Consider the following 26953-nt stretch of genomic DNA (forward strand, 5'->3'; position numbering starts at 1 on the left):
CATTGGGGCTTTTAATAGCATTGTGTGTACGGAAACTGTTCTCCTGTACACACACACACACACACACAAACACACACACACGGCTACTTATTTTCGTACACACTTCTTGGTGTTTGGACAAGGACACGGGGGTTCCGGGACTCCGCAGCCCCGCAGCCCTATGGGATCGCCCTGCTCCGTGGTTTGCAGGATCTTCTCTCCCCGGGGCCGCGCGGCCTCGGCCCGGACGGTCAGCACCGAGGACAGCGCCGGGGCAGGGGCGGGGCGTGGTGTCCATGGAGACGTCACCACGCGCCGGAGTCTCGGGGCGCGCTCGCGGGCGGCCGGCGCCGCGTCACGTGACGCAGGTAAGGGTCCAGCTGCGCACCTCCGGCGCTCACTCTGCACCTGCGGCTCCGGACGGCCGCTCCGCCGCGCCGAACCCGCCGGCCGGGTGAGCGCCGCGGCCCTCCCTCTGGGTCCTTTCGCCCCTTCTCCGCTGTCTTGGGGGCGGCCCCTCTGCTCCCCGTCCCCGGGTCCTGGGGAGCTGCTGCCCGCAGCCTGACGGGCCCGTGGGGGAACCAGGGAGGGGGAATGAGCGTGACCTTGGCTTCGCCCTTGGCTGCCGGCGGCCTCCCTGGGACGCCCCGCCCTCTGCGCAGGTCCGACCCTGAGAGTGCAATGTTGTGCGCGCAGGAGTGACGCAAGAATGGTGGGGTTTCAGGCGTCAGCTGGGGTTCTCCAGCCCGAAGACTCAGACTGTCCGGTGGTGGGTGCAGGGCCGGCTGCTCTTAGTCCCTTCAAGGGGCCGGAACCGCAGGAGCCACATCAAAATAGGGAGGGGCCCGGAGTCAGCTTCATATCACAGGACCTCGTGGGAGCAGAGGCCTTACAGACGGTGTTAACCACTGTGTCTGTTCACACATGGGGAAACTGAGGCTTTGAGAGAGGCAAGACTGGCCTGACGTCACAGCAGTCCTGGGAAGTGATTCATCCACCCTCAGGGAGATGGGGGAGGAGGGGGATAGGTGTACTAGAGGTCCCAGGGTACAATGGGCATTAATTAACCAGGCCCCACGGGCCCCACTGGCACCCCTCCACTCCGCTTGGACTGCCCTGCGGCTCCTCCCCACGCTGGCCTTGGAACTGGCCCATCTATTTTTGTACTTTGCCCACGGCTGGGCTGTAGCCCCGGCCCTTCTTCTCTGCCAAGTAAATAAGCAGACCCTGGAGTCTGCCGCCCGGCCTCCTTTTGGGCTCAGCAAACTAGTGTTGGGGTTTATTCCTGAGAAAAGCCCACTCAGTTCTCAGAACGTGAGGGCAGGCTCTGCTGCCCAGCGTCTTGGGGTCCCTGTTAACCGGTTTCTATAACGGGCGATTGCAGAGCAGCCCTCACCCGGGCAGTGTGGACAGGGCTGTGTGGGTTAGTGGTTGAGGAAGTCTGCAGTGTGGTTGTTCTGGGGCTGGGAGTGGGGAGGGTACTGACCTCCCTAGGGAAGAGACCCAGTACCCCCCTTCCTCCCCCAGGAGCTGCCCAGAGCAACCTGCCCAGAGTGCACCGGGAGCTGGGCTGGGTGGGGGTGTGCAGGGAGCTGACTGCTCCTGCTTTCACTTGTGCAGGTAGGACCTGGCAGGACTGGCAGGGGGCTCTGGCTCCAGGTACTAAGGTTGGCTTTGCCCCGTCCTCCAGGGCTCCTGGGTCCTCAAGCCCTGCTGGGATGGGCAGGGTGGCTGGCCGAATGCCCTCCTGCCAGGTGGGTGAAGGCCACAGCAGTGTCCAGTGGCTGGCCCAGACAGCTCATTGTTTGTAAAACACAGTGTTCCTGAGCCGAGCCGGCTGGGTACAGCCAGGCTTTGTCACTGTTCCCTGGAGCCGTCCCATTCCCCTGTGCTGGCAGAGTGCCTCGCTGCAGCCTGCGGAAAATGCACTGTCCGCACAAAGTCAGGGCTTATATCTTGACTCCACAGTGAGGACGGTGCAGGCTCTAGAACCACACAGAACCCTATCACTCACAGGCTTAGCCTCTCTGTGCCTCAGTTTCCCTGTTTATAAAAGGGGCTAATCCTAGTGCCCACTTTATGAGATTGTTGAGGGGGTAAATGGGCAGAGTGCCTGCTCCAGAATCGATGCGTATTGTGCGCTCTTATTCCCATGATGGATGGTCCTGCTTTTGGAAGGCAGAGCTTCGTGAGTTGTTTAGATTCTTCTGATATCCTAGGCCAGGAGCTCCTAGGCCAGTGGCTCTGTGAGCCAGGGCAGCTCTGCATATGCTCAGGCCTCAGGGGCGGTCAGAAGTGGTTGGGAGCCTGGGCCTTGAGCCTTCTCTGCACTTGAAGAGGCACTGCTCCAGGGAGAGCCAGCCCTTGGTGGCCTTTGCTGTAAGGGTGGCATCCTTGGCTGGTGGGCTGGGCATCTGGTCCGAGCTTCAGGGGCTGAGCATGTGGGAAGGAAGTTTGGGGCACTTGGTGCTCAGGTTCCAGCTGGTCTCACCTTCCTGCACTGGGATATATTTTTGCTTTTTAATTTTCTTCTGTTTAGACTTACTACTGGTTGCCTGAGGAGCCCACTTTCCCTTGCCTGATGAGATCATCTCCCCTCCTCTTCGGCTCACGTGAGTTTGGAGGGAGAGGTGGAGGAAGCAGGTTGGGCGGGCTGTACCCGTACTGCCCTGGGCCTCACTCTTTGTAGAAGGCCCAGCCAGATGGTTCTGGCGACTTGGTGAGCGGATGGAGCAGGAGAGTCCACCAGGCCAAAGGCCTATTGGCTCAGGGCCACGCCCAGGCAAGACTGGGAGCTAGTTATGCTCAGAAGGCACTTTTTCTGGGCCTGAGTTGTACAGCAGGAACCAGGCCCCTCCTGCTTACATTGTCCCTGGTGGGGTGGCTCTAGTGCTGGGCCCCAGCTCACAGGTTGGGGTGCTCTGGGCAGAAGAGCATTAGCAGTGTTCAGGGGGAGCTGTTCTATGAGCAGGCAGTGCTGGGCTGGGGGGCAGGTGCCTCAGTGGGCCCTGTCCACCCTCGGCTTGCTTTGGTAGGGACCCCCGGGGCTCTTAGAACTTGGAGAGTGGGAGAAGCCCTCACTGCTACCCAGGGATTTCCCTGGGAAGGGCAGGTGACAGAGAGGGGTGAGATGAGCTCCAGGTACTCGTTCCTCTCCATCCGGGCGGGCTTCTGGCCAAGTACCCCTGAGCCGTTAGATGTTTTGAGCGGCATTGGTGGTGAGTATAAACTCTGGGAAGGATACGAGAACCAGAGAGTGGCTCCAGCTAAGATGGGCGTGGGGCCTGCTGGTCTACCCTCCACTGGTCCCATGCTCTTTCCTTCTCTGAGCCTCAGTCCTCCCTGCTGAGAAGTGGGGGCAGTTCAGGCCCATGTCATTGGCCTTCTGGCCTGGTGTGCTGAGTCAGCACTGCAGTTAGAGGAAGTCACGGTGACTTTTGGTTATAATGGCCGGAGATCCAGACATGCCATGGGCCTCCAGGTACAGTGCAGTGCAGCCAGACCCCTTTTTTCTGGCTTTTTACTGACCAGACATAGCACACCCTGCCCCTGATAGACTCCCCTGCTCAAGTACCAGGGTGGTCAGCCTAGTGGCCTACTCCTTATTGGGGGTTCTGCATGCACGTGCCTTATCCTTTTCATGGGCTGCAGCACCTGGTCTGGGTGCTCCCTGAGGCAGGGCCTGGGTTGTACTTGCTTTGCACCAGGCTGGAGGGAGGCCGGGAGGGAACACAGGTTGGGGTGGGAGGGCACAGGGAGACGGGGACTCGAGGATGCCGAAAGCTGTTGGTGGACTTATTGTGCTGGGATCTCCCACTGGGCAGTGAACCCAGGAGGGCCGCAGAGTCCTCCTTCTCTACATCATCACAGCTGGCCCCAGTTCCCCCTGCCTAGTGGGACCAGCCAATGCCAGGCAGCGGAAGAGTAGCTGCCAGAGCCCCTTTGTCCTGGCCTGTGGCTTATCCTCTCCCTCGTCGCCTGTGTCCAGAATGAGTCAGCTGAGGCTGCTGACGTCCCGGCTGGGGCTGCAGGCCGCGAGGCTTCTGGCCCCACGCGGCGTCCAGGTGTCCGGCGGGCGCAGCGGGTCGTCGGGGCCGCAGGCTGCCGTCCCGGGCAGCAGAGGTGGAGGAGGCTCCAGCTACATGGAGGAGATGTACCTCGCCTGGTTGGAAAACCCCCGGAGTGTCCACAAGGTTGGCACCCACCCTGCCCGCCGTGTGGGAGGGCAGCTCGGGGGCTGAAGGGGAGTGGGGAGAAGCAGCCGTGTGATCTTGGGCAGGTTTCTTCTTCTTCCGGTCCTTCGCCATCCTGTGTGTGAGAGAGCCTGGACACTCTCTTCCTTCCTGCTGTGGAGCCACTCGTCGGGGGAGGGCTGGCCTGCACGTCCTGATAGTGCCCTGCTCAGCCACACCCCGCTCCAGACCTGCCCCTGCCCCTTCGTCAGGCTGGGCTGTCTGCTCAGGGCCCCTTGTTATGTCCTGTAGTTAGGGGTACACGTGTTAGTTACGTATTGAGCTGACAAAATAAATACGTGTTGATGGTAAAAAATAAATAAAAAATCGGATGACAGGTGAACGTGAAAAGTGAAGCTCCTCTTCCTCCACTTTACTCAGACTCATGGTCTGCAAACAAGGAGTCTGACCTAGACAGTAAGGCCCCTGCCCAGCCCATCCATCTGCTCAGCGCCCCCTCGTCAGTTTCCATTTATTCTTAGCTTCTTCAGTTTTCTTGCAGAGGATTTCTTCAGGTAAACTTACTGCAACATAGTTTTAGATTTCCTCTTTACCCAAAGTTACATGGAACGGGCACTGCTTGCTCCAGGCTTTCACTTAGCACACATCTCCAAGCTCCCTCATGTCATTGCATCAGGAGCCTCACTCTTCTTTTTCCCGGCTGCGAACTATCCCACTGTATGGCTGTGCCATTCTGCCCCACTGACCGACATCTGGCTCTTTTCCTTTCTCTGGTTGTGAACAGTGCTGCAGCCCATAACCTCGAGCATTCCTCCTCTTGCACGTGCGCAGCTATCTGCTGAAGTTCCTCAAAGTGGAATTGTTGGGTCAAAGATTACTGATGGGTCTTGATAAATTGCTTCCGATAGGGCTTGTTCTCTCACACTGTAGGAGAGGAAAACCTTTTTTGTGTTCTGCTAGAACAGTGATTTTTAACCAGTGTGCTGCAAGAATTTTTAAAACGTGCAGTTACCTGATTAGTCAGGGACAATGACCTCTTTTCCCTTAGACTGTAAAATTAAAAAAAAAAATGACAACAGCCAACAAAACAATTGCCATCCTATGTGAATGAATCAAAAATATACTTTGTTTTTGTTAGATTGGCAAAAAATATGTTTTTTGGTGTGCTGCAGGATTTTAGTCATTGGTTTATGTGCCATGAAATGAGGAAGGTTGCAGATCACTGGGCTAGAACACGGACGTGCTTATGCATATGCGTGTCTGTTTTGTGCTTCTGCACAAATAGTAGCAAAAATTCTGTAAGGATTGCATAATCTTTCAGAATCTAATGTATCATCGTTTCTTTAACCAGTTTGCTGCTGCTTCCCATGCAGGTTGTTTGTATGTTGTCATTTCTATGAACAGTCTTGTGGGAACATCATGTCCATACGTCTAGCACACCTGTACAAGTACACCTGTAAACTACCAGCAGGGGAGCTGAAGCTCAAAGGCTAGATGCATTGACAGTGCGGAGGGCCTGCTGCCTAGTTGCCCCCTACAAAGGCCTCCTCTGACCCTCCATGTGTGTGAGAACATGTTCCCCCAGGGCTGTAAGCTCCTTTCACAGCCGAAGCCTCTGGCCCACAAGTTTTAGCCCCCGTCCCTCCCCCAACCGGGGTCCCAGAGAGCTCTTGGCTGTGGGTGGGGGACCTGGCCTGGTTTGAGGGGTCTTCTTGGCATGGTCCTGGGAGGGCTCTGAGAGCTGTGGTGGTGAAGGACACCCAACATCCCCCAGAGCCCAAACCAGGGCCACCCCACTCCTCCCAGGCCCTGACCTGGCTGTTCTCTTGCTTCTACCCCTGCCCAGTCCTGGGACAGCTACTTCCGGAAAGTCAGCGAGGGAGCGTCGGGTGGCCCACCTCAGCCACAGGCCCCCTCTGTGGTACCCGAGAGCAGGCCAGCCGCCTCAAGCCAGACCAGGACCGGCAAGCTGGTGGAGGACCACCTGGCTGTGCAGTCCCTGATTCGGGCCTACCAGGTGAGTGCTGGGAGGGCGCTGGCTGTGAGGCTGCACTGTCTTGGGGTGTGGCCGGGTGCTGAGGGAAGGGAGCTCACTCAGCTCCGAGGGCATTTCTTCAGAGAACCTTTCTCTAAGCCCTCTGCCAGATGCTCTCACTCCCGCTGCTACTCGTTGTCACATTACCAGGTCACTCACCACCTTCTGGCCTTTTTGGTGCCTACTGATTTGTAGGTTTGTGGTCTTTCTGGTGGAATGTTATCTGTCTCACACACCATTGTGCCCCAAGTACAGGGAAGGACTTACTGTAGTAAAAAATCTGTTTCAGTAAATGTTGAATGAAAGTTGAGTAGCCCTAGCTGGTTTGGCTCAGTGGATAGAATGTTGGTTTGCAGACTGAAGGGTCCCAGGTTTAATTCCAGTCAAGGGCACATGCCTAGGTTGCGGGCTTGATCTCCAGTAGGGGACATGCAGGAGGCAGCCGGCCAGTGATTCTCATCACTGATGTTTCTATTTCTTCCTCTCTCTTCCTCTCTGAAATCAATAAAAATATGTTCAAACAAACAAACAAACAAACAAAGAACATTGAATAGATTGGCTCTTGTTAATGTCTGTTATCTTCTCCTGAACATTCCAAGAGGGCAGGTGTCAGGTGACCGCAAGCTGTGAAAGAATTCACAACTGAGAGAATAGATAGTTTACTTTCCCCAAAGGGAAAGGGCCAATGAGTTGCTAATCAATACAAAAGGCAAAGAACAAAAGTCATACAAGGAAGAGAGGGGGATTTTCCAGCGGCTGCTGTTGCTAGGTGAAATTGAGCAGCCATCAGGGGTGGTCTTTGCTGGTTCTGCAGGACACGGTCCGGGCAGATGTCCTAGGGAGGTGTCTTATCAGTAGTTTCCCCAAGCCTGTAACACATTCTTAGAGCAAAAGTTAGGAAGAGTTGAAAGAGGCTTTTTTTGAAGAGGCAGTTAGGGGTGACCGGGCCGGCAGGGGAGGGCAGTTAGGGGCAATTGGGCCAGCAGGGGAACAGTTAGGCATGGATCAGGCTAGGAGGGGAGCAGTTAAGGGGTGATCAGGCTGGCAGGCAGAAGTGGTTAGGGGCAATCAGGCAGGCAGGGAGGCAGGCAGGCAGGCGAGCAGTTGTGGATTGTGAGAGGGCTTTCCAACTTCCTGTTTAGTCAGACATCCCTTGAGGGGTCCCAGATTGGAGATGGTGCAGGTTGGGCTGAGGGACACCCCATGAGCACGTGTGCTGCCCCCCCCCCCCCCCCCCGCATAAATTTAGTGCACTGGGCCTCTAGTATTATATACAAAGTAACATTTAGAGTGCTGCCTAAGGGCCTTCATCTTCTAGGCACAGTTTCCAGCTGCTCTTTGTTCTTTAGCGGAATCTAAGCTGCTGAGGCTTTCCTGCAGGCTGGTCTCTGGATTCAGGCACCTACTCTGTACCTGCCCCCTCTTCTTCTTCCCCTTATCTGTTAACATTCCTCCTTTGTGTTTGTGAGATAACCTGGTGGCGTGGAGCATCACTGCCCATCACAGATGCATTCCTCTCCCATGGACCCCTTCCCTGCCCCTGCCTCCCATCTCTAAACCCTTCCAATATCAAATATTCCGTTGTTTTGATGTTGCCTGTCTGTCTTATGATTTTGTTTTACCGCTTCTTTTTTTAACTGCTTCAGGATCCAAATAAAGCCACAGGTTGTGATAAGCTGATGTGGCGCTTAAGTCTCTTGTACTCTGTGGGTTCCTCCCCATTTCTTTTTGTGTTCCCTGCCTCCTTCTCCTCCTCCTCTTTTCCTTTCCTTTCCTTTCCTTTCCTTTCCTTTCTCCTTCCTTCCTTCCTTCCTTCCTTCCTTCCTTCCTTCCTTCCTTCCTTCCTTCCTCCCTCCCTCCCTCCCTCCCTCCCTCCCTCCCTCCCTCCTTCCTCCATTCCTTCCTTCCTCCCTTCCTTCCTTCCTTCCTTCCTTCCTTCCTTCTCTTCTCTTCTCTTCTCTTCTCTTCTCTTCTCTTCTCTTCTCTTCTCTTCTCTTCTCTTCTCTTCTCTTTTCTTTTCTTTTCTTTTTTAAAGAAACCAGGTTGTTTGTCCTGTAGAATTATTGGGGTCTGGATTCTACTGATTACATACCCCTGGTCACTCCATCTGTCCCTTTGTCCTGTGTAATTTCTGTACATCGGTAATTAGATCTAGGAGCTTTATTCAGTATAGATCTGAATCTGTTTTTATTTCAAAACCAGCTTCCTGGTGCTGATGGCACTTCATCAGACAACAGCTATGGACGGTTACTTCCTGGACATGTTGATTCATTAGGGGTGGTAAAATGGTGATATTCTAATTCAGCCTTTCTCTGTTTGTTACTTGGAATGCTGCTATCAAGAGAAGTGGTCTTTTGTTAACGCCATTTGTTTCTGAGGTACAAATTGTATAGGAAAGGCAGGATCCATGTCTGATTTTTCTTTTTATTGATAAATTTTCAAAATTATGAGGTGGTTCCCTGGCATCCTTCAGAGATGGCCAGTGGAAATTTTCCATCTCTTTTAGTGTGATATGAATGCCTGAATCTAAACATGCTTGCTGACTTTCCGTCTGTTACAGCTGTTATGCCTATCATGCTCAGCATGTGTCCTTCCTCAGCTCGCTGTGTCTGAGCTGCTGTCTGCTCCCTGTCATGGCAAAGTGCTCCGTGCTCACCTTATGCATTTCTGCTCAGCCCTGGGTCCGGCCAGCTCAGGGTGTGCTGGCAGTCACTGCCATTGCTTTGGTCGTGACTTCTGGGCCCTTCCACTGGTTTTAGCCAGGAAGAATGCATTTTTAAAAAAACATTACATACTTATGGGTTTATATTGATGCTTCTATATGTGTCAAATGTGGGACTTAGATTGACCTTATCAATCTTATGCCATCATTTCTTTTCTTTTTAAAAAAATATTTTTATTGATTTCAGAGAAGAAGAGAGAGGGAGAAATAGAAACATCAGTGATGAGAGAGAATCATTGATTGCTGCCTCCTGCCTGCCCCCTACTGGAAATCGAACCCATAGGGGCAATCAGGCAGGCAGGCAGGCAGGTGAGCAGTTGTGGATTGTGAGAGGGCTTTCCAACTTCCTGTTTAGTCAGACATCCCTTGAGGGGTCCCAGATTGGAGATGGTGCAGGTTGGGCTGAGGGACACCCCATGAGCACATGTGCTGCCCCCCCCCCCCCCCCTTGACTGTGCCCTTGACTGTCCGCAGGCCGATGCTCTGTCTACTGAGCCAAACCAGCTAGGGCCCACCATTTCTTATTAAAGTTGTCAGAAACAGAGGTTCTCCAAGACAGCAAGCAATACAATGACTTATTTTATTTTCTTACAACCCCCGCACAACGGCCTTAGATACAATTCTAACACCACACCACTGGCTGATGGGAATGGATTTCTGAGCCTGCAGGACTGTGTGTCACTAGGGAGTATTCTATCAGTCAATTGGAATAGTTCCTTTCTGTGAGTCATGCCACCAAATGGGTGCATTAATTCATTTGTTTTGTTTTACTTTCAATTTTAAAAATTAATTTTGTTTTATAGTGACATAAAATATTCACAAGATTCCAAAATCAAATCTTCAAAGCAAGCTATCCTTAAAAGTCTAGCTTCCAGCCCTGCCACTCTACCCTATCTCATCCTTTCCTTATAGGTAATAAGTTTCCATACTTCCTAGTTTTATTTTATAATTTATTCTGATGCATGTGTACATTTATACATAAACAAACATATGTAGGTGTTTATGCTCACTGTAGCTCCCCTTTCCTAGACAATGGGAGCTTAGCGCGCATGCGTTTCAGGGATTTGTTTGTGGAGATCCCTCTTGGCAGCGGGTGGGGTTTCCTTCATGCCCCTAGCCCGCCCTGGGGTGCCCATAGCCCTGTGCCCGTCTCCCCGTCTCCCGGCGATGGGCACTGGGGAATGTCTAGGATTTGCAGCTCCTATAGTGCTGTAGTGACTGCCTCTGTGCATGGTCCTTTCCTGGTTTCCGGAGCTGCGTGCTGTCCTTCGGAGTGGACTTGAGCCCCTGCCACCTCAGTGGCTTAGAGACACCTGCACGGTGCTGGATGCTGGGACATGTGAAAACTTGAAGATCTGAAGTGGGAGCTGGGGGGCCAGGCCCCAGAACCTTGCTCTTGGGGAGGGTCTGTCCGGCTGTGTCCTAGCTCCGCCCTGACATTTTCCCTTCTCCAGATCCGGGGCCACCATGTGGCCCAGCTGGACCCCCTGGGCATTCTGGATGCAGATCTGGACTCCTTTGTACCCTCAGACCTAATCACAAGCATCGATAAATTGGGTGAGAGTTGGTACCCTTCTCTGTTGCCCTGGTGATGCCAGAGCCAGCTGTGCCTGTGCGCAGTGAGGGGCTCTGCGGCCCTGCAAGCAGCCCAGGAAGCTTCTCTGACCCTGGCCCCTCTGCTGCACAGTGTCCCTCCGAGGGCGGCTCCCTGTGCTCCCTCAGTGCCCACCGTGCTCGGCAAACGTGAGAGGCTTTGCCGGGCTCACTCCCGTGGCAGCAGCTGGGCTCTGACCCTCTCCCTGCTCCCTGCAGCTGTCCCCTGAGCTTAGCGGGACCTGGAGGGAGGGACACTGCTGGGCCCCACCTGAGTGACCCCTCTTTCCTCTCTGCCTCCGGGCTCTGCTCAGCCTTCTATGACCTGCGGGAGGCTGACCTGGACAAGGAGTTCCAGTTGCCCACGACCACCTTCATCGGGGGCTCGGAGCACACCCTCTCCCTGCGGGAGATCATTCAGCGCCTGGAGGTGAGCAGGGCAGGTGTGGGGGGACACCCGGTGGAGCTCAGGCCTGCCAGGGGCGGGAGGTGCTGCCTTTTCTGTTCCAGATGCCCGGGCATCTGTCCCTCTTCCTGGCTGTCCCCCCAGAGCACCTACTGCCAGCACATCGGCCTGGAGTTCATGTTCATCAACGACGTGGAGCAGTGCCAGTGGATCCGGCAGAGGTTCGAGACCCCGGGCGTGATGCAGTTCTCCAGCGAGGAGAAGCGGCGGCTGCTGGCCCGGCTGGTGCGCTCCATGAGGTCAGGCGCTCGGGCACCAGGGGCTCCCAGATCAGGGTCTCACCAGGTTCCCAGGAGGGTCAGCGCAGCCGAGTGGCTGGAGGGGCTTGCCCAGGCCCTGACAGCACCCAGGAGGATGCCTGGCAAGGGAAGGCAGGACCTTGGGGCTCGCTCCTCGCTGGGGAGAGGCCCTGAGGAGGAGCATCGGGCCGTGCCCAGGCGGAGCTGGCAGGGGGCCTGGGATGGGGCTCCAGGAGGCATGCCGAGTGAGCGCACAGGTGGCAGGAAGTGGCGTGGGGATGTTTGGGCAGAAGATGTCCTGTGTGGCGTGCGTAGAGAGGGCCTCCCTGCTAGGCACCACCTGGCTCTGCTGCTGACTTCTCTGAGGCTGGATGTGCCCAGGCGGGGGGAGCTGCTCCCCAGCCACCGGGCACACCGCGGCGCCCTGAGCAGTGCGTGGGGGCTGGCGTGTGAGCGGAGCCGGGAGGCGGTCTGGGAGTGGTGAGCGGGCATGTGTGGTGCATGTGTGCCAGGAGGGCAGCGGCCGGGGGCAGTTTGGCTGGAGGAGGGGAGGGTGGTAGCTGGGAGCAGAAGGGTGCAGGCAGAGGTTTCTGGTGAAGCCGGGAGGACGCTCGCCTCCCTCAGCCTGTGCTCTGGCTGCTGCTGTCTGTGGCCGGTCCTGGACCATGTGGAGGGAGGCGATCCTGCATTTCCCTCTGTTCTGGGTGCCCTGCTCTGAGCCGCCAGGGGTGGCCCTCGAGCCTCGGCCTCTCCATTCCGTCCCTCCTCTCTCCACGCAGGTTCGAAGACTTCCTGGCCCGGAAGTGGTCCTCGGAGAAGCGGTTTGGCCTGGAGGGCTGTGAGGTCATGATCCCTGCCCTCAAGACCATCATTGACAAGTCCAGTGAGATGGGGATTGAGAACGTCATCCTGGGCATGCCGCACAGGTGGCCTCCATCCCTCCCCCTTCGTTCTGGGCCGGGCACCGAGGGGAGGGCGGGATGGGAAGCAGCAGGGCCACTAGTGGGACAGGAGGGTGGGACAGAGTGGCCTGGAATGTCCTGAGTCCCTGCTCGCAGACAGCCAAGCACACGGTCACAGCCGCGGGGAGCCAGGCCTGGCGGGCTCCCAGGAAGGTCAGGGTTCCGGGAAGGGGTCACGTTGTTCTTGAGGTTCCTGTGGACCAGGAGCCAAGCAGGGGCCAGTCCTAGGGAAGTGTGGGCGGGCCTGGGCTGGGGTCCTGGTTGGATCTGGACGTCTCTTCTGGCTGCAAGCTGCCGGCCCGTTTCCCTGTGGCCTTGATGCAGACGGGAGACTGGCGTGGCAGTCGGGTAGTCACTGCTGAGCTGGAGCCTGTGGTCTGACAGGAAGACAGCCCGGACATAGGAAGGGGTCAGGGTTCATGCCGAATGGGCTGTGAGGGGATGAGCTGAACAGTTCTGTGACCACTTCCGGCTGCTCTCGGTTGGGCCAGGCCGGGCTGTGCCAGCAGGTGGGGGTTCAGCTCCCGATGAGTGTGGAGGGCCCTCCGGTGGGCTGGCTGCCAGGAGCCGGGAGCCTGCCCGCCACAGGCTTCGTGCTCTGAGGCCGGACGTGCCCAGTGTCCGGCCAGAGGGCCAGGCAGAGCTTCCCTGCAGTCTGAGTGGCTGGCCCCGTGGAAGGGGAGGGCGCTGGGCGGTCAGGTCAGGAGGTGGTGCTGGCAGGCCCTGGCCTGCGGAGACTCTGGGAGCTGGGGCTGTTCCGGCCCAGGCTCCATTGTTGCTGAGGGGCCTTTGAGGCTGCAGGGCTTTGCCATGGCCCGTGGCTTCCAGGACCCACAGCACAGGAGAGAGCCCACCTGGACGGGCCGCCCTGCCTCAGGCACATGGGGCTGGAGGTTGGATGGGGCATGTGTGTGTCGGGCTGGCATCTGCTGATGAGCTTTGGGGGCGAGTCATTCGCTGTACCCCATTGGCTGGTGCCCACCCCTGAATAAATTGCCTTTGATGGGGGCCAGGCTGGACTGGGAAACCCCTAGTCCCTCACCGTTCTCCCGACCCCCACCCCTCAGACCTCCCTCAGCTCCTCTGGACAGGTCCTCTGGTCACTCCTGGTCTTGGGTCCCTCCGGTTCCTTCTCTGTCCTCTCCAACATGCTGCTGGGCTAGGGTGGGGGAGAGTGTGAGCCACTGTGATGTGTCAGCAGATTGGGACCAAGGTACTGGGTTGGGCTCAACTTTTGGATGGGGAGGTGGGCATTGCATGAGGCTGGTGGCTCCCTGCTCACAAAGGCCTCCTGAATCGGAGATATATAGGGGTGTCTGGGAGGGAGCGGGGGACTGACTGGCCAGGATCACTCACATGCCTTGTAGACTGAGACGGGAGGATTGGGTTGGGCCTCCTTTGGGCTCCCTGGAGAGGGGGTTTCCCCAGACTCCATGCGGATTCTGGTAGGACCCCGGTGGGCAGGGAGCTGGGCCCCACCAGGGCAGGCAGCCTCTGAGCCAGGTGCGAGCCCAGCCCCTCTGGCTCCAGGGGCAGGCTGAACGTGCTGGCGAACGTCATCCGCAAGGACCTGGAGCAGATCTTCTGCCAATTCGATCCCAAGCTGGAGGCAGCGGATGAGGTGGGTACCGCGCCCAGGCTCAGGGCCCCTGGAGAGCTGGTCTTTGGGAGGGGGGCTGTGGGCTGGGGAGGAACCGGGCCAGGAGCTTCCAGGCTTGGACAGACCCTGAAGTGGACAGACACAGGGGTGGGAGAGAGGCGGGTATTGCAGGAGCCCCTGGTGGGGAAAGAGCCTGGACATGCGGCCAGGCCCCTGTTTGCAGCGGGACATGGGCCTGCGTGCGTCAGAGATGCCGTTGCTGGAGCGCAGAGGGTTGCAGACATTGGGGAGCCCACCCTGGTGTGTGGGAGGGCCCCGTGCCCCCTTACTCTATTGACCTCCATCTTGGACAATAGGTTGGTGTAAAATGATTGCATTCTAACATATTTGTTACAAATTTGAGTATCTTTTCGTGTTTTAAGCCATATGTGGTGGCTTTTCCCTGTGAGTTTCTCTTCCTGGCTTATGCACATTTTCCTGTGGGTCTTTGTGCTGAATGTCCCTGATTTGTAAAAGTGCTTTACCTGTGGACACACTTGGTCCTTTGCCTGCGTTTGTCTTATGAATATTTTTTCAACCTGATTTTCCCCTAATGTTGTGCAGGATTTGCTGCCCCATGACAAATGTGTTAGGTTTTAGCTGCCTCATCTTTTGTAGCTTCCGAGGGTTGTTGATTGTGTAGAAAGACGTTCCTTGCTTAAGGATCATCAAATATGTCACGCTTTCCTCTGATACCGTGGCTCTGTCACGTGGTGGAGGAGTTAGTGGGCCCAGCCCTGGTGTTTACCCAGCGGTCTCCTCTCCATGAGTGAGCCATCCTGCATGTCTCTGCTGTCACTGCCGCTGGCTGGCCACCTCCTACTGGGGCCTGGCCTGTCCACCCAGATGACGGTGGTGGAAATTCAGGGGCCACCCTCAGGGCATGGAGGGGCATGGTGCAGGGCAGGGAGGCGGCTGGAAGAGGGTGTAGGTCAGGCACAACACAAGCCTTTTCAGAGAGCAGAATCCAGGGACCTTTCAGCCACACTGGCCTGCAGCTGTCTGTCCGTCGTCTGTCTGAGGCAGGAGGGCTGGGTGCATCACGGTCTGCCTCAACCCCAGGGCTCCGGAGACGTCAAATATCACCTGGGCATGTACCACGAGAGGATCAACCGCGTCACGAACAGAAACATCACCCTGTCCCTGGTGGCCAACCCGTCCCACCTGGAGGCCGTGGACCCCGTGGTGCAGGGGAAGACCAAGGCCGAGCAGTTCTACCGCGGGGACGCCCAGGGCAAGAAGGTGAGCTCATCGGGGTCCTGGGGGGGAGCTCTGAGGGCTGGGCTGAGGCTGCGGTGCAGGGGGCAGGGCTAGGCCCACAGGCTGGGGCTGGGGCTCCTCCCAGCTCGCCCTCCCCTCTGCAGGTCATGTCCATCCTGGTGCACGGGGACGCCGCCTTCGCCGGCCAGGGCGTGGTCTACGAGACCTTCCACCTGAGCGACCTGCCCTCGTACACCACCAACGGCACCGTGCATGTGGTTGTCAACAACCAGGTGAGGCCTGGCTGTGTGCCCGGCTCGTCAGCAGTGCCCATCCCTGCACCAGGCAGCACTCTGAGGGGAAGAGTGAGGCCTCCTGGTTCTGATCCCACTGCCGCGCCTCCCAGTGTGTGACCTCAGGCAGGCTCCGGCTCTCCCCAGCCTCGGGTGCCTGGTCTGTGAAATCGGGAGATCCATCCGTCCGTCTGCCGTGTCTGTCTGTCTGTCTGTGTCATCCTGGGGAAAGTTGTCAGGACGAAGGAGCACAGGGGTAAGGAGCACAGAGGCTGTACACGTGGTGAAATGCTGCTTTAGCTCCACGTGAGTCAGTCAGCCTTAGCGGCAGCTCTCACGGCCTTTGCTTCGGCAGCTGTGGTTAGAGCAGCTCTTCCCTGAGCCCGGGCAGCCCTGGTTAACTGCAGGGCTTCACAGACTAACCCTGTGGGACAGGGACTGAGGAGACCTTTGCACAGCTGAGGACGCAGCCCATGGGAATCTAAGAGCCTTGCCCGCGGTCATAGTTAGTAACTGGTGGGACGGGCTGACCCCGGCCTGTGCTCCTCGCTGCCTCTGAATGAAATGATGGCAGAGAAGAGAGCGGGCACCCCCATGGCACCCGCTGCTGTGTTTGATCTTGGGTTGCTCACCAGTGACCCCCCTGCCCCTCATGCCTCCTGGGCACACGGGATGGCCCTCGAGGCAGAGACCTCCAGCCTCCAGGACCACGGGTCTGGCTCCGGGTAAGCAGGCCCTGCCGCTTCCTCCTGCTTCTGCAGATCGGCTTCACCACTGACCCTCGGATGGCCCGCTCCTCGCCGTACCCCACCGATGTGGCCCGTGTGGTCAACGCGCCCATCTTCCACGTGAACGCGGACGACCCAGAGGCCGTGATATACGTGTGCAGCGTGGCGGCCGAGTGGAGGAACACCTTCAACAAAGACGTGGTTGTGGACCTGGTGCGTCTGGGGCTGAGGCCGGGCCGTGGTGTGCAGCCTGTCCTGGCGGTGCCAAGTGCGCCTGTCTGCAGCACCGCCAGCAGTGGGGGCTGAGGGTCCTGGGAGATAGAAGATCTAGTGCTACCAAGAGCACACGTGGCACAGGGAGGGGGGCGGGGCATTCGGGGCCTGGAAGGGTAAGCCCTGCAGACGTGCCCCAGCTGTGCGGTGGCTAAGCCTGCGCTGCCTGGGCACAGGGACGGAGCCCCCCCCCTCGCTGTCCCTGCAGGTCTGTTACCGCCGGCGCGGCCACAACGAGATGGACGAGCCCATGTTCACGCAGCCCCTCATGTACAAGCAGATCCAGAAGCAGGTGCCCGTGCTGAAGAGGTACGCAGACAAGCTCATCGCCGAGGACACGGTCACGCTGCAGGAGTTCGAGGTGCGTGGAGGCGGGCCTCGTGAGCATCCGCTTCCTCAGAGCGGGACCTGGGAAGTGGCTGATGTTGTGGCCCAGAGCTGGGGCCTGGTGGTATATAGAAGTAGACAGTATGGCCCTTGTCCCCAGCAGCCTCCATTATCAAGGGGGACAGAGGACCAAAGACAGACACAGCAACCCCCTGAGGCGGGCTTGTCCCCTCAGTTATCTGTGGATATGTTGGTCCCCCCCTCAATGGGGCTCTGAGAGCAAGGACTGTGAGTCTCTCCCGAATTTACCCCAAGCTTCTTGCTGAATGGGATCCCCCTGAACGCTGAAGCTTTGGTCTCTGGCCACAAGGTCCCTGCAGGCCAGCAGAGAGAGTTCTAGAACATGGTAAGGGAGTCCAGTTTGACCCGGGATCTGGCTGCTCACAGCGTCCCTGCCTTCGCTCTGATTCCAGGAAGAAATCGCCAAATACGACCGGATCTGTGAGGAGGCGTACGGCAGGTCTAAAGATAAAAAGATCCTGCACATAAAGCACTGGCTGGACTCGCCCTGGCCCGGTGAGCAGCAGCGAGGGCACTGGGCCCAGGCCCAGAGCCACTGCCCGAGGCTGCAGCCCTGAGGCCCCGAGGCCCCGGAGGCTGTGGGCTGACTCCTGAAGGCTGGGCAGGCACCGCCCTCCAATACCTGTGACCAGCAACCTCCGGGGAGAGAGGGCAGAGGCAGGGCCGGTGGACACCGGTGGAGAGGGCTGGGCACAGGGAGAGGTCAGCGGGCTCCCTGGGTAGAGCTGGATGCCCTGGGCTCAGGGACTGGCTCTTGCAAGGGCCTACGGAGGGCTGGTAGCAGATGAGCTGGAGCTGGTGCTGGGACGTCAGCGGCCGCAGTCCTGAGGGTGGGCTCAGTCTTCAGGTAGCAGGTGGGCCCAGGAGGACAGGGCTGGGGGCCCCACCGCCCCCTGGTGCACAGAGTCTCTGCGTTCTCAGGCTTCTTCACCGTGGACGGGGAGCCCAAGAGCATGACGTGTCCAACCACGGGCATCCCCGAGGACGTGCTGACCCACATCGGCAACGTGGCGAGCTCTGTGCCGCTGGAGGACTTCAAAATCCACACGGGTGAGGTTGCTGTGCGGGCTGCAGAGTGGGCCGCAGTCCCCGCTGTCTTGCCCAAGAGTGATGGCATCGGGGTCAGGGATGTCGGGCCTGCATCCCCACTGTCGTCGTGGGTCGGCTGGGCTCTTGGAGTCTTGTCTGCACCCCGGGAGGTGCCCTTGATACTAGGTCCTGTCCGGGGCGGGGTGGGGTGTGGGGGGGCCTGAGGTGGTGCGTGGAGACCAGACTGATGTGGATCCCTGGCTCAGGCCGGAGAGCAGGGGGCAGGGTTTTCTGTGGAAGGAGCGCTGGGCCTGGCACACCCACCGGGCAGGGACGCTGGGCTTGCCAGTAGCCTGCATGGATGACAGAGTGACCCTGCTGCTCCTGGATGAGCCTGGGCTAGTGGGTGGTCCCTGGCTGCACATCGTGGCTATGGCCTCTACTTGGGCCCCTGGAGGGGGTGGGCACCTGCGTCCCTTCGGACCAGCTTGGGTGCTCTGAGGTTTCTTCTACAGTGTGCTGAGGCCAGGGGTCCTGGGCCCCCGCTCTGTGTGCATGTCCCGGGGTCTGTGCAGGAGTAGGGCCCCCAGGAGCCCAGCATGGCCTGGGCGCTGAGGCTCAAATTCGAGCATCTTCTAGCTGTGATTGTGAGTAAACGGCTCCCCTCTCCGCTCCTGTCTCCCTCTGGAGAGGTGGAACAGTCCTCATCGGTGGTGCAGGGTGCACCCCCTTCCAGGCGTGCACGGTGCCAGCGCTCCCCGGCGAGGCCCGCTCCTTCCAAGGGAGGGAGGCCCGCCCCCTGGGCTGTGCTGGAGGAGGTCCTGCCAGGCCGGCCTGGAGGAGACGTGTGCATGAGCCCCTGGGCTCTGGCTGCTTGGCAGGGTGGCCCCGGCCTGGGTACTCAGGCTGGCCCTCCCCTCCCACAGGCCTCTCTCGAATCTTGTGGGGCCGCGCGGACATGACCAAGAAGCGGGAGGTGGACTGGGCGCTGGCGGAGTACATGGCCTTCGGCTCCCTGCTCAAGGAGGGCATCCACGTGCGGCTCAGCGGGCAGGACGTGGAGAGGGGCACGTTCAGGTGAGGGCACACGAGTTAGCCGTATCAGCACAAGCTGTGGGACTGCTGAGGGGCAGCTGTGCTTGGGGACCCCAGCGTCATCGCGGGCTGGGGTGGGGCTGGCCCTTCCTCCTCCGCCTGGGCCTTTCCTGAGGAGCCCAGGAGGGCCTTGTCTGGTGGGGAGATCACTGGTAACCCCATCAGCACCCCAGCCCCTGCCCTTGGCCAGGTCATGGGGGGACACTGGGCCACCTCTCTGCCCCAGGGCATGCGCATGCAGAGCAGAGCACAGCCTGGCTGGGGCCGTCTAGCCTCATGGTGTCGTGTGAGCTGCCGTTAAGCCAGCCTCCCGTTTGCTTGTTTTCCTTGAGTTTTCGAGTCCAGGGACAGGACTGCACTGCCAGTGTCCCCCCTCATTCCCTCTTTGGGCCCAGAGGTTCTGTACCGATGTGGTCACTGCCGTGCTGGTGAGCCATGGGACCGCGGCGCCGGATGCGCTGCGCGGCTTTCCTGGCCCCGGTGCCCGTCACTGCCGGCCCCGTTCCCACCCTGCTGGCCCCCGAGCTGCGTGTTAGTCCTCTCTGGGTGTGGGGTCAGCCAGGCGGTCCCCTCTTTGTGTAGGTGGTACCTCTTGGACCCGGGCAGGGAGATAGTGCCCGGGGTTGTGGCGCTGTCTTGGGGTCTCTGGGTCTTGGGGTCTCAGGCTCCACCCAGCACATGGTTTGTGAGGTCATCAGGCCGGTCTTGGGGACCTTTCTGAGGTGGAAAAGCTGAGACTCAGGCCTGTGGTGTGGGGGCATGGCTGGGAGGCTGCCTGGAGGAGGTTTTTTGGTGCCTCCTGCTCCCCATCCTTCCTGCTCTGTTTCTCTCCAGTCACCGGCACCACGTTCTCCACGACCAGGAAGTTGACCGGCGGACGTGTGTCCCCATGAACCACCTTTGGCCTGACCAGGCCCCGTACACCGTGTGCAACAGCTCCCTCTCGGAGTACGGTGTCCTGGGTGGGTCAGACTCTGCAGGCAGGCCGGGCGGGCCTGGGCGCCTGGAGACCAAGGAGGGGCGTGCATCCTGCGGTTCCCTGTCGCTGGGACCATCGACGTGCCTGTGGCTGAGAGGGCAGGGCAGGGTCTGGGCCCAGGAGCGACTGGGAGGCTCAGAGGCCCCTGGGGTGGACCTGGGCGCTGGCACAGTCATGGGGACGCTGAGGCCATGTGGGACTTAAAGTCCAGCTGGGGGCTCCTGCTTGCCTAGGATGGGGTGGGGGAGGGCGCTCTTTGGACACCAGAGTCCTGCTCCTGGGCCCTAGCCCCAGTGGGACCAGAAAACCCAATAGAGTCCACTGTGGGATCGCCACCAGCTGGCCCTGAACCTGCCCTGGCTCGCCCCCCTCCCCCACTTTCCTGACCGTCATCTCCCCTTCACACTGCACCCCTCCCTGGGCTCAGGGCTCCCCAGTGACCAGCTCCTCACTGCATTCTCTCCCTGGGCTTTATCCTGAGCTGGCCGCCTCCCTCCGCCGCCTCCTAGAGGCAGGACCCCAGGGACCAGCTCCTGCCCTCCCTCTCAGCAGCCCTGCACCTGTTGGGGTTCCTCTTGGTAAACGGCCCCTCTGCCTCCCCAGGGGGGCTTGTGGACTTGGCTCCATGAGGCTGATGCTAGCCACGTGCAGCCTCACCGAGGGCGCCTCTCGTGTGTCCTCAGTTCCCAGGACCAGGATCCACGGGCCCCAGGAGTCCCGCTCCCCGGCCTGGCGCCTGGCCGGAGTGGGGGGGTGTAGAAAGGGCTGGGCTTGGCGGGAGCCACGGCACTGGGCACAGTGTGTGGCAGGCTGTCTCGCTGCTTCCGTTCAGGCTTCGAGCTGGGCTACGCCATGGCCAGCCCCAACGCCCTGGTCCTCTGGGAGGCTCAGTTTGGCGACTTCCACAACACGGCCCAGTGCATCATCGACCAGTTCATCAGCACCGGCCAGGCCAAGTGGGTGCGGCACAACGGCATCGTGCTGCTGCTGCCCCACGGCATGGAGGGCATGGTGAGTGCTGCGGGGCCTGGAGGGCATGGTGAGTGCTGCGGGGCATGGAGGGCATGGTGAGTGCTGCGGGGCATGGAGGGCATGGAGGGCATGGTGAGTGCTGCAGGGCCTGGAGGGCATGGAGGGCATGGTGAGTGCTGTGGGGCCGGGGGAGGGCATGGAGGGCATGGTGAGTGCTGCGGGGCATGGAGGGCATGGAGGGCATGGTGAGTGCTGCGGGGCATGGAGGGCATGGAGGGCATGGTGAGTGCTGCGGGGCATGGAGGGCATGGTGAGTGCTGCGGGGCCGGGGGAGGGCATGGAGGGCATGGTGAGTGCTGCGGGGCCGGGGGAGGGCATGGAGGGCACGGAGGGCATGGTGAGTGCTGCGGGGCATGGAGGGCATGGAGGGCATGGTGAGTGCTGCGGGGCATGGAGGGCATGGTGAGTGCTGCGGGGCCGGGGGAGGGCATGGAGGGCATGGTGAGTGCTGCGGGCCCGGGCTCCGGTGGGCCGGGGCGGGGACCCTGGGCCACATGCGGGGCTGGAGCGTAGGCACCTCTGGGCCCTGCACGGCAGGCTCTGTCCTGTGTGACGACCCACCTGGACCGCCTGGCCTTCGCTTTCAGGGGCCGGAGCACTCCTCGGCGAGGCCCGAGCGGTTCCTGCAGATGAGCAACGATGACTCGGATGCCTACCCCGTGAGTGCACCTGCCTTCCCCTGGGACAGGGCCGGGCGCCCGGGGCCACCTCCCAGCCACCCTGTCCTCCCAGGCGTTCTCGGAGGACTTCGAGGTGCAGCAGCTCTACGACTGCAACTGGATCGTGGTCAACTGCTCCACGCCGGCCAACTACTTCCACGTGCTGCGCCGGCAGATCCTGCTGCCCTTCCGCAAGCCGGTGAGCCGCCTGCCCGGCCGCCGCTGCAGCCACGGGGCAGCCCCAGAGCCTGGCCCGGGGGCAGCTGGCAGCTCGGCTCCTGTTTCCCTTCCAGCTGATCGTCTTCACTCCCAAATCGCTGCTGAGGCACCCGAAGGCCAAGTCCAGCTTTGACCAAATGGTATCCGGTATGTGCCTGGGCAGGCGGGGCGGCGAGGGGAGGCCCGGGGCCCGGGTGAGGCCTCTGCTCCTGGGACTGACTGAGCTCACTCAGTCTGCGGCTCTGGGCTCTGCAGCAGCTTCTGTGTGGTCCCCACCCGCGGCTGGGTGGGGAGGTTGGCGACTGCCTGCTGGACTGGGCTAGTCTGGGCCGCTTGGGCTCAGCACCAGGGACAGAGGGGTGCACTGGGCCCAACAGGGCTGGCCTGGCTGCTGGGGCAGCTTAGAGGCAGGAGGCGGGTGAAGTCTACCTCGTTTGCAGGAGGGTAAATGTCACTGATTCATCAATACTTTTTCCCACTCATGAGCCAAACAGACATGACTGTTTCTGGGACGCGGTGTCCCCTCCAGAGCTCGCAGCCTCACTTACCTGGGGTCGGGTCAGTCTAACAAAGCGCCTGGAGGACCGAGTGTAGGAATTGAGGTGGAGGCCAGTGGAGGTCAGGGAGTGCAGCTGGGGCCCTGAGGCGTGGAGAGGAGAGCTGTCCTAGGAAGTGGTCTGGCCAGGAAGGGTCTCCCGCAGCGCGCGCAGCATGGGTGTGGGTGTCCCTGAGGGGTGGGAGGTCTGAGGCGGCAGTTCGGAGCTCTGGCCTTGGGCTGGGCCGCCTGGGCTGGACGCCTGATGCTGGCTCTTCTCTGGAGGGGCCTGGCAGCCTATTCCCTCTCTGGTCGCTGTGCTCCCTGGGATGCAAGGACACGGTCACTTTCCCAGAGATCTTTGCAGCATGCTTGGCCTGCTTCTGGGCACATGACGTGAGCTCAGGAAGGAAAGACGGACAGCACGTAGGACTTGTGGGCTTGGTTGCGGGGCTGAGGGAGGAAGGGGTGTGTGGAGGTCTCTGGAGGCAGTGCTCACCCTTAAGCTAGGTGATGGGGTAACTACATGCTCACAGCGATGGCGGGACTGGCTGGGAGCAGCTCCGCTTCAGGTAACGAGCTCACGAGAGAGGCAAGTCATTACCCTCATTTCCCCTTGGGCCCCACTTCCCCCTCAATGGTGATGCTCCCAGCCTCTGCCCTTGGCTCCCATCTCCGCTTCTTTCCCTGACACTGGTCGGCAAACCACAGCTCGCAAGCCACATGTGGCTCTTTGGCCCCTTGAGTGTGGCTCTTCCTCAAAATACCACGTGCAGTGTGATTGAAACTTCGTGGCCCATGCGCAGAAGTCGGTTTTCTGCCTGCGCGAGTCTGTTTTGAAGAAGTGGTGTTAGAACACTCAAGGGGCCAAAGAGCCGCATGTGGCTCTCGAGCCGTGGTTTGCTGACCTCTGCACTATGACGTCTCAGGTTTCACTTGTCATCTCCATCGGTTGGTTCAAGAGGTACCCAGTGCAGCCGCAGAGCTAAACCTGGGCTGGCCTTGGCTAAGGGGAGCCTGCAGGTGCGGGGGCGGCAGGCCTGGTTCCCCTCTCAGAGCTGATGCCTCTTCCATGCCCTGTCGGTCTCCAGGGACCAGCTTCCAGCGGGTCATTCCTGAGGATGGGGCGGCGGCTCAGACTCCTGAGCGGGTACGGCGGCTCATCTTCTGCACAGGCAAGGTGTACTACGACCTGGTGAAGGAGCGGAGCACCCAGTGCCTGGAGGACCAAGTGGCCATTACGCGCCTGGAGCAGGTATGCCTGCTCGGAGTGATGGACAGCCAGCCAGCCCTGGGCCCGGGAGGGAGCTGTGTTGTCTCGTTCCCCCGGTCTACGCTGCCATGTCTTCCCGTCTGCCCCAGATCTCCCCGTTCCCCTTCGACCTGATCAAGAGAGAGGCAGAGAAGTACCCAGGCGCAGAGCTGGTCTGGTGCCAGGAGGAGCACAAGAACATGGGCTACTACGACTACATCAACCCACGCTTCATGACCATCCTGAACCGGACACGGCCCATCTGGTACGAGGCTGAGTGCAGGGAAGCCAGCCGCCTGCCCTCCACGCTGCAGGGCCTGTGGGGCGGGGGCCTGAGAACCTGTCCTGGCTTTGCCTGGCCCGTTTGGTGTGTCACCCAGAACTGGCCACTGTCCTTCTCTGGCCACATTGGGAACCATAGTACCTGCTGGCGCTGTGACCGCTGGGGACAGGTCACCTTCCTCATCAGGGACCCCCATCAGCACCACCTCACGGAGCAAAGCCTTCTGCAGCCAGAACTGATCCAGGGCCCCTCCCGCCCTCTCAGATCTCCCGCCTTTGGCCTTCGGAGAGTTACTTTGCCACATGGCGCCTCGGGCTCCTCATCCCTGTGGCAGGACGAGGAGAGTCATACCCCACGCAGCCCTCCCCTCACTCTCTCTCCTCCCCTAGGTATGTTGGCCGTGACCCAGCGGCTGCACCGGCCACGGGAAACAGGAACGCTCACTTGGTGTCTCTGAAGAAGTTTCTGGATACTGCCTTCAATCTGAAGGCCTTTGAGGGCAAGACATTTTAGCGCTGGGCAGGGCTTGCCTGGTCTTCCCATGGGCTGGCTGGGGCTGGGGAGGGTCTGTCAGGCCCGAGGCCGTAGGGCAGGTCTTAGGCTTCTGTGGCCTCCGTGTTTATTTCAGAGTCTGTGAGGGCTGAGAAAGCAGAGGAGGTGATAGGTGGGAGGCAGTCAGGAGTGTATCCCCCACTGCCCTGGCCTTTCTGGAGATTCTGGGTAGCTTTTTCCACCTTGGTCTGCAGACAGCCACCCCGGAGCCTGACCTTAGTCTCCTGCTTCCTGGTGGATCTGCCTGCCGCTCACCCTGTCCTTGTTCATCTGTAGATTGAAGGACTGCTATCTTTTGTGCGCTTAGAAGAAATAGATGTTTCAGTGTGACAACCAGGTGAAGCAGAACCAGCCCGGTGATTTATCTTGTGCTGTTTTATGGAGTGTGTCATGATGAGTGTGAGATACAGCCATAGCTCATGCGTACCAAACCAGAACACCAAACAACAGAAATAAAAGAATGCCTGAGAGAGATTGTCTGTTTTCATTTCCTGTTGTAAAATCGGGGGGAAAGTCTGATGGTTTAGAGGGGGCATGAGATGAGAAGAGGAAAAACTAAACTGTAGAGGGTGAACTAGCCCTCCCCTGAGCTTGTGGATCTGTCGGTATCTCCACCCTTCAGCCTTCTGTTGGTTTTGCTGGGGAGCAATGGCACGGGAGGGATGTTTTGTTTCTGCGAATCATTTGTTCTCCCAGGCGCTCAGAGCGCCGCCTCGGTGCTAGATGCTGGCCCGGGGTGAAGAGGCGCTTCTGCCGCTGGCTCTTCCAGGTCAGGCGTCCAGCTGGGAGACGGGCAAACTGTTTATTCTGAGGTACACGTTAGTGCAGAGGCTGTGGGAGCACAGGAGGAGGAGGTGTTTGAGGAAGTAGGAGAATACAGGAAACACGAGCCTTCCGCGGAGCAGACCCAGAAACAAGCCACGGGGAGGCAACCTACAGGAAAAATCAGTCTGAAGTTGAGAACAGAGTGTTACCGTCCATTAGTCCCCAGCACAGCTTGCTGGAGCACACTTTGGATCATACTGCAGGAGTGTGTAAGTGACATGAAGTAAAAACAATGCTGCTGCCTTTATAGTGTGCTCATTGTGTCCTGGGTCCTCTGCTGGGCACTTTGCAGATATCCTTTATAATAAAAGCCCAATATGCTAACTGTCCAGTTGTCCAGTCATCTGTTCAACCAATCAAAGCATAATATGCTAATGATATGCTAAGGCCGCTCAACCCCTTGCTATGACATCCACTGATCGCTAAGGGGCAGGCGGTCAACCAGTTGCTATGACATGCACTGACAACCAGGGGGAAGACATTCTGACCAGTAGGTTAGCTTGCTGCTGGGGTCTGGCTGATCGGGACTGAGCAAGATGAGCTGGACACACCCTGGAACCCTCTGTAGTCCTCCCCCTGCTGGCCAACCTCCTGCGTCCCGGTCATTCTGGTCATCCTGTTGTTCCAGTTGCTTGGCTTTTATATATATAGATTACTGACTATACTCCCTATGCTTTAAATTCCCATGACTATTCTGTAACTACAGTTTTACTTCTTAATCCATTCGCCTTTTCCACCCTCTCTACCTACCCCACTCCCCAACTTGGCAAACTTCAAAATGTTCTTTGTATCTATGAGGTCTGTTTTGGTTCCACTGTTTGTTTATTTTGTTTTAGAGTCCACATGTAAGTGAAGTCATACAGTATTTGTCTTTCTCTGACTGACTTATTTCACTCAGTGCAGTGCCCTTTAGGTCCATATAGGTTGTTGCAGATGGCAATATTTCTTTTTTATGGCTGAGTCATATTCCATTATATGTATGCACCACTTTTTATTTATCCATTCAGCTACTGATGGACACTTAGGTTGTTTCCACATCTTGGCTATTGTAAATAATACTGCAATGAGCATATAGTTGTATATATCTTTTTGATTTAGTGCTTGAGTTTTTTTGAATAAATACCCAGAAGTGGAAATACTGGGTCCTTTTTTATCTATTGTTATATAGCCTATTTTGTCTGGCATAACTATTGTTACCCCAGTTTCCCCCCCCCCATTTTTATTTGCATGAAACATTTTTTCTGTCCCTTTACTTTTAGTCTGTGTGTGTCTTTCTATCTGAAGTGGGTCTCTTGGAGGCAGCATATGTATGGGTCTTGTTTTCTTCTCCATTCAGCCAATCTGTCTTTTGATTGGATATTTTAATCCATTTACAGTTAAAGTAATTATTGATTTGTGTATAGTTATTGACATTTCTGTTATTAAGATTTTTATATTTTTTCTTCTTAAAGAAGTCTTTTAAACATTTCTTATAACACTGGTTTGGTGGTAATGAACTACTTCAGTTTGTTTTTTTGTGTTTTTTTTGTGTTGTTTTTTTTTGTTTGTTTTTGTCTGGGATCTCCCTTATTTCTTGCAATATTAGTTTGCTACCTTATTTTGAGTAGAATGTTTTAGGGCTCTTGTTTTGCTCTTTCCCCCCCTTTTTTCTCTTTTTCCACTTTGACAATCAGTTTTTCATTTTTATAGTTGTCTTTTACTAAGCCACATCTACTCCCCTCTAGGACTGAGCATTGTGATGGAGTTTTACAGATCCTATCATT

The 26953-nt window shown here is 58.2% G+C and overlaps 1 protein-coding gene and 1 long non-coding RNA gene across 6 annotated transcripts in view; both read left to right on the forward strand.

Moving 5' to 3' along the window:
* The first annotated feature begins 348 nt into the window (after positions 1–348).
* Positions 349–24839, forward strand: OGDHL (oxoglutarate dehydrogenase L). Of its 5 annotated transcripts, XM_045570681.1 has the most exons (25): positions 359–434; positions 905–960; positions 2519–2595; positions 3968–4172; positions 6019–6189; positions 10384–10486; positions 10837–10952; positions 11073–11227; positions 12007–12153; positions 13720–13810; positions 14891–15070; positions 15193–15321; positions 16083–16262; positions 16531–16683; positions 17123–17225; positions 17652–17780; positions 18686–18836; positions 19689–19816; positions 20666–20844; positions 21453–21524; positions 21598–21723; positions 21818–21890; positions 23370–23533; positions 23641–23795; positions 24203–24839. In XM_045570681.1, the coding sequence occupies exons 3-25, from the start codon at positions 2561–2563 to the stop codon at positions 24324–24326; spliced, it is 3069 nt and encodes a 1022-aa protein (XP_045426637.1). In that variant the 5' UTR covers positions 359–434; positions 905–960; positions 2519–2560; the 3' UTR covers positions 24327–24839. The 5 variants fall into 5 exon arrangements, with proteins under 5 accessions (XP_045426636.1, XP_045426637.1, XP_036317144.1 ...); XM_045570680.1 differs by lacking the exon at positions 905–960 and having other exon boundaries at positions 349–433; XM_036461251.2 differs by lacking the exon at positions 905–960 and having other exon boundaries at positions 364–433; positions 2519–2591.
* A 1595-nt stretch (positions 24840–26434) lies between these two features.
* Positions 26435–26953, forward strand: part of LOC118732160 — a 23408-nt gene continuing 22889 nt past the window's right edge. The window contains exon 1 of the long non-coding RNA XR_004992069.1: positions 26435–26448. This is a non-coding gene — a long non-coding RNA (uncharacterized LOC118732160). The remainder of the gene's footprint in view (positions 26449–26953) is intronic.

The sequence above is a fragment of the Pipistrellus kuhlii genome, unplaced genomic scaffold (assembly GCF_014108245.1).
Source record: "Pipistrellus kuhlii isolate mPipKuh1 unplaced genomic scaffold, mPipKuh1.p scaffold_m20_p_35, whole genome shotgun sequence".
Lineage (NCBI taxonomy): Eukaryota > Metazoa > Chordata > Mammalia > Chiroptera > Vespertilionidae > Pipistrellus > Pipistrellus kuhlii.

What these genes read in the sequence shown, in the direction of transcription:
- OGDHL (XM_045570680.1), top strand. Translation starts at nt 2,561, where the DNA reads ATGAGATCATCTCCCCTCCTCTTCGGCTCACGTGA. An exon ending in CCCACGGCATGGAGGGCATG is followed by an intron (nt 20,845 to 21,452) that starts GTGAGTGCTGCG and finishes CTTCGCTTTCAG; the next exon opens with GGGCCGGAGCACTCCTCGGC. An exon ending in AACCGGACACGGCCCATCTG is followed by an intron (nt 23,796 to 24,202) that starts GTACGAGGCTGA and finishes CTCCTCCCCTAG; the next exon opens with GTATGTTGGCCGTGACCCAG.